Consider the following 4,690-nt stretch of genomic DNA (forward strand, 5'->3'; position numbering starts at 1 on the left):
AACATGTTTTGTCTCCACTTACATGCTTCCTCAAAATTTGTAGGAGGTCACCCAATAGAATTATTTCAAGTAAAGCATGTTTAACCATGAAGTTTTTATAGTTGATCCACTAAAAAAATGTATTTTGTTAATATAAGTAGTAACTTTCATTTCCTTTTAAGTCTTTCTTAGTCATCCTATTTTCAAAGCTTCTCTAGTTCAAATGTGGTCCCGATTTATTTATGTACCCTTCATTTGCTCAGGTGTCATACGCCCACCCGCTTCCGCACTGATTCATCCCTAAACCACATCTTATTAGGAGAGGTACCGCTTTGATATCATTCTCTTAGGACCCATGCCCAAAATTCAAATAAGGATTCAAAATCCATATTCAACACGGATGACTTCAACAATCCCCTACAACATAGTTACGTTACTTATTCTTCGCTTTTTAAGAAAGAAGACTATCACTGCAGATCAACACGAGTTCTCGGACTCACATGTATGATTAAGTCACCGAAAAAAAAGTGCACCTTATTGGTATAAGTAATAACTTTTATTTCTTTTAAGCCTCTTTTAGTCATCCTAGTACGAATCCTCTCATTCAGACGTGGTGTTCATTCATTCATGCATCCCTCCCTTACTATGTATCAAAAATTAAATTGAAAATGGATGGAAAATAAAAATTGTGATAATAAAAGTCAATAAATTGAAAGTTGTGATAAATTTCTTAAATATTAATTGCTAAAATAGCATTAAATAAACATGCTAATTAATAAAGTACAAGAAAAGTCTTTATGGCATCAACTTCATTAAAATAATTTATAAGAGAGGAAAATAGAATAATGGGCAAAGGATGAGTGGATTTTTCCACCTTAATTTTATATGAATGTCATCAGATTATACTAATATTTTATGCTAATATTTCTTTAAGAAAATAAATAAATAAAAACCAATCCAGCAATGAGGCTAGTTGTTTACTATAGACTATACACAAAATATTGATTGCATTCCTTCATAACATCACTAGTGAAAGAATCATTAGAACAATATAGTTTAATATATGTATATATACAAAGACCAAAATGGAATTTTTTTTTTTTTTTTTTTTTTTTTAAGAAAATGGGATAATAATAATAATAATAATAAAAAACCAAAAAATTACTTTTTTTAATCCTAGTGGTTACCTTGTATGAGGCCAGCCAATTGAGGTATTAAAACAAGCATCATCAAGCCATTTCATTCTCAACAAATTATACCTTCTTTTTTCCCCTAATAATAAGGAACCTAAAACTGGTTTGCCAAGCGGGCGAGAAAGTCGCAGAAGTTTCCCCACAAGGCCTTCTCTAAGTAAAACACAGACACAGTCAAACAAAGACTTTCAGAAACACAATCAACACACCCAAATTTGGTTAAGAACAAGTTACAGTAGACCCAACTTGAAGTGAACATTGCTCTGTCTCTATCTCTATCTTTATCTCATGGATTGTTTTTGGAGTCATTTGGTGAATGATTCTCCATTGACTGCAAACAGGAAAGAGAACAATGTATTGACATTGGTGTCTGCTAGAAACAGCAGGAGGAACAAATTGCACCATGAAAAACCAGAGCGAAAATGGCAGGGTTGGGTGGGGGGAGGTGGAGCGTTCTCAGTTATCTGAGAAGGGGGTTGCTACCTACTACAGCTTCGACTTATGACAATCGATCGAGGATTCTTACCTAGACTTTTTTTAAGTTACTGACATAAAAGGGTAGGTTGTTCATTTCCAGCCCTTTGATTTCATGGTTAAAAGAGCTTGGAGAAACTGAGAAAAGACACTAATCCCTTGAGTGAGAGTCACCCGATTCGGTTGACTCACTATCTGGTGGGGCAACTCGTTGAGGAAATCATTCTAGCTCAGAAGTTTGATGAATAACAAACAGAGGTGAGATTGAAGAAATGGAGAACAAGAGGTTTAAAGCTCTATTTCATAAGTTCTCTAAGTGTGGGGATATAACAGACTACAGCTTCAAACTATGATTGTGCAAGAAACTAATTTCCTAGAACTCAACGAAGGCATTCAACTGAAACAAAACAAAAAAGTTGAATATGAACAAGAAATGATCTGTGAAGTGTTAAAACAACAAGTTTGACATTTCTAACACAAGTTGATTGAATCTATTCTGTAAGTAACTACATGAATGTGCATCAATATTCAAGCACTGATATTCCCAAATGATGACAGTATGCTACACATTCATTTCTTGACCAGGGCTTTCCACAAGACATTGTATCACTCAAGATCATACAAGAAAATGTCCTTTTATCCAGTTCCAAATTCCACCAATCCTATTCTTTGTGAATTATTCCACGACTAGCGAAGGCAAAACCAGATTAACTTATGAACAAAAATTAGCATTTGAAAGTAGAGGAAGACCATACACCGCAAGTTATTGGGTGGGATTCAACCGTGGTTGATACCAAACTCCCAGGGCATACAGCATGATCACCAATCAAACCCATGAATTACTCTGGAGTCAGCACATGAATGGGGAAGTTTTTGAATCTCTGCAAAGAAGTAGCACTTTAAACCTTCATCACCTGTGCAACAACAGAGATTGAAGAAAAATCTACAGTATCAGAATCGAGGAAGAATTTTGAAGCTCAATCATGTAGGATGGACGAAGACTAGTTAAACAGAACCACTCATTTTCTTCAGAGATAAACATTTAGAAAATGATCTTTATCGACAGAACGAAAGGAGCATTTACCTTGCCGTTTTCAGGTAATTCAGGGACCTTATACAAATCAGCTGTGATCTCCGACAGCCATAACCCAGGAAAAAGCGTCTGCAAAATGGTACAGATTAAACGTGAATTCTCTATTTCTAAGCAAAAATGGTATCTAGAGGCAGATTAGAGAACTTGAATTGGAAAACTACTCGAAACTTGACGAAGAATAAGGGCAATTTGAACGAACTTACATCTAATTGCTTTTGTACGATTCTGGTCCTCTTCTTGGGCCGCCTCGGTGGTCTGAGTCCCACCATTTCCATGAAATCTTCATCGATCTCTCTCTTCGAGAGCGGCACTACCAATTTCACCTTCTTCTTCTTCTTCTCCGTTCCAATTTTCAACCTAGGTGACTTGGCGCCACCGTCACTACGCAACGGGGAATTGGAATTCGATTTCTTCTCATCAAGCTTCAAATTCTTACTTCCACCACCGTCAACATTCGGAGCCTTACAAGCGGCTCTCCTCGTCCTTAGATTCCAAGGTCTGGTCTCCGCCATCGATAACGCAACCGCCGCCGGCGTCTCTTCCATTCCGGCAGAATCGTTCTTCTCTTCCGCCTCTTCTTCGGCCACCACTGCCTCCTTACTTAAAATCGCCTCTTTCATTTTATCGGCCGCCGTCTTCAGATCAAACATAAGCTTCTCTCTCACCGCCTCGATCCCGACGTCATCGGTTTTCTTGATTATCGATTTCGAAACCTTCGGTCTCATCTCCAAATCCTTGAAGAACATCCGCATCTCTGAGCCCGATTCCCGACTCCTACTCTCCGTAGACTCCTCCGATCTCGAGGAGTGAGATTGTCGATTCACGCCGGAGACCTGTACACCATTAGAATTCACCTTCATGCACCTCAAGTGCTTCTGATTCCCCCACTTCAAACACGGCAACATGAAATTATGAAGAGATTTCGATCTCTCGGACCGCATTCTCATCGACCACCTCCGTTCGTCGTCTCAAGAGACCCTCGCACACACCATTGACCGGAGATTCAAAACAGCCGATTACAGACGGAGTTGCCGGATTTCCATAAGACTCTGCTACTACGAATTTCTGGGCGAAATTTGAGAGGAATAGAGAAGTATCGGAGCTTGTAGAGAGAGAGAGAGAGAGAGAGTGGTTAAGGGCTGTTTTTCCGTCGCTAGTTTCTTTGGTCGCTCTCACAGAATATGGCCGGAAGAAAAAAAAAAAAAAAAAAAAACCACCCAAGTTTATACCCGTTGAGAGAGAAAGACAGAGAGACGGACCGGATGGTTTTAACGTTCGGACGTAGGGGTAATTCCGTCAAATCACCTTCTGAATTTGTTTTCTATTTTAATCATCCTCCAAGATTAAAGTATTAAGCTTTGCCCTAAATTTATAGTTATTTTAAACGAATTTTTAATCACACTTTTGTGCCAATTAATTTATAAAATTAATTAATCAAAATGAGCCTAATTTAAAATAAAAAAATATGAACATTTAAATTTAAATCAAAATCGTATCATATAATTATTAATAAACGATATTAAATATTTAGAGTTTACCTAATATCTTATATTTAAATTTAATTTCTTGATTTTTAGTATGCTCAATTAAATAAATTCAATAAATGTATACTCTTTAGAATTATTTATTAAAATAGTCTCCCAACTAAATTTGAATTTTATCTAATACACATCCAATTATATTCATTTCTATTTTTCTAAATTAATATTTTGTTTTTTGTGAACAATAATTAAAACTCTGGTCAGAATCTAATTAAAATATTTTGAATTACAGAAATTAAATCAATTGTTACAATATATATATATATATATATATATATATATATATATATATATATATATATATATATTGTAAATTAAATTTCTAAATTTTAAAAAATTATTATTATTATTTTAGTTTTAGTAAAAATAATAAAAGAAATTAAAATACCATTTTGATTCTTTTATTTTGT

General features: G+C 35.4%; 1 protein-coding gene across 1 annotated transcript; it reads right to left on the reverse strand.

Annotated features, from left to right (window-relative positions):
- Positions 1–2,094: 2,094 nt before the first annotated feature.
- Positions 2,095–3,949, reverse strand: LOC111807980 (uncharacterized). The gene is made up of 3 exons (XM_023693727.2): positions 2,943–3,949; positions 2,731–2,808; positions 2,095–2,560 (listed from the first exon to the last, which is right to left on the reverse strand). Exons 1-3 carry the CDS (start codon positions 3,684–3,686, stop codon positions 2,546–2,548), a joined length of 837 nt encoding a protein of 278 aa, XP_023549495.2. The 5' UTR covers positions 3,687–3,949; the 3' UTR covers positions 2,095–2,545.
- Between the last annotated feature and the right edge of the window lie 741 nt (positions 3,950–4,690).

The sequence above is a fragment of the Cucurbita pepo genome, chromosome 13 (assembly GCF_057944985.1).
Source record: "Cucurbita pepo subsp. pepo isolate OVF chromosome 13, ASM5794498v1, whole genome shotgun sequence".
Classification (NCBI taxonomy): Eukaryota; Viridiplantae; Streptophyta; class Magnoliopsida; order Cucurbitales; family Cucurbitaceae; genus Cucurbita; species Cucurbita pepo.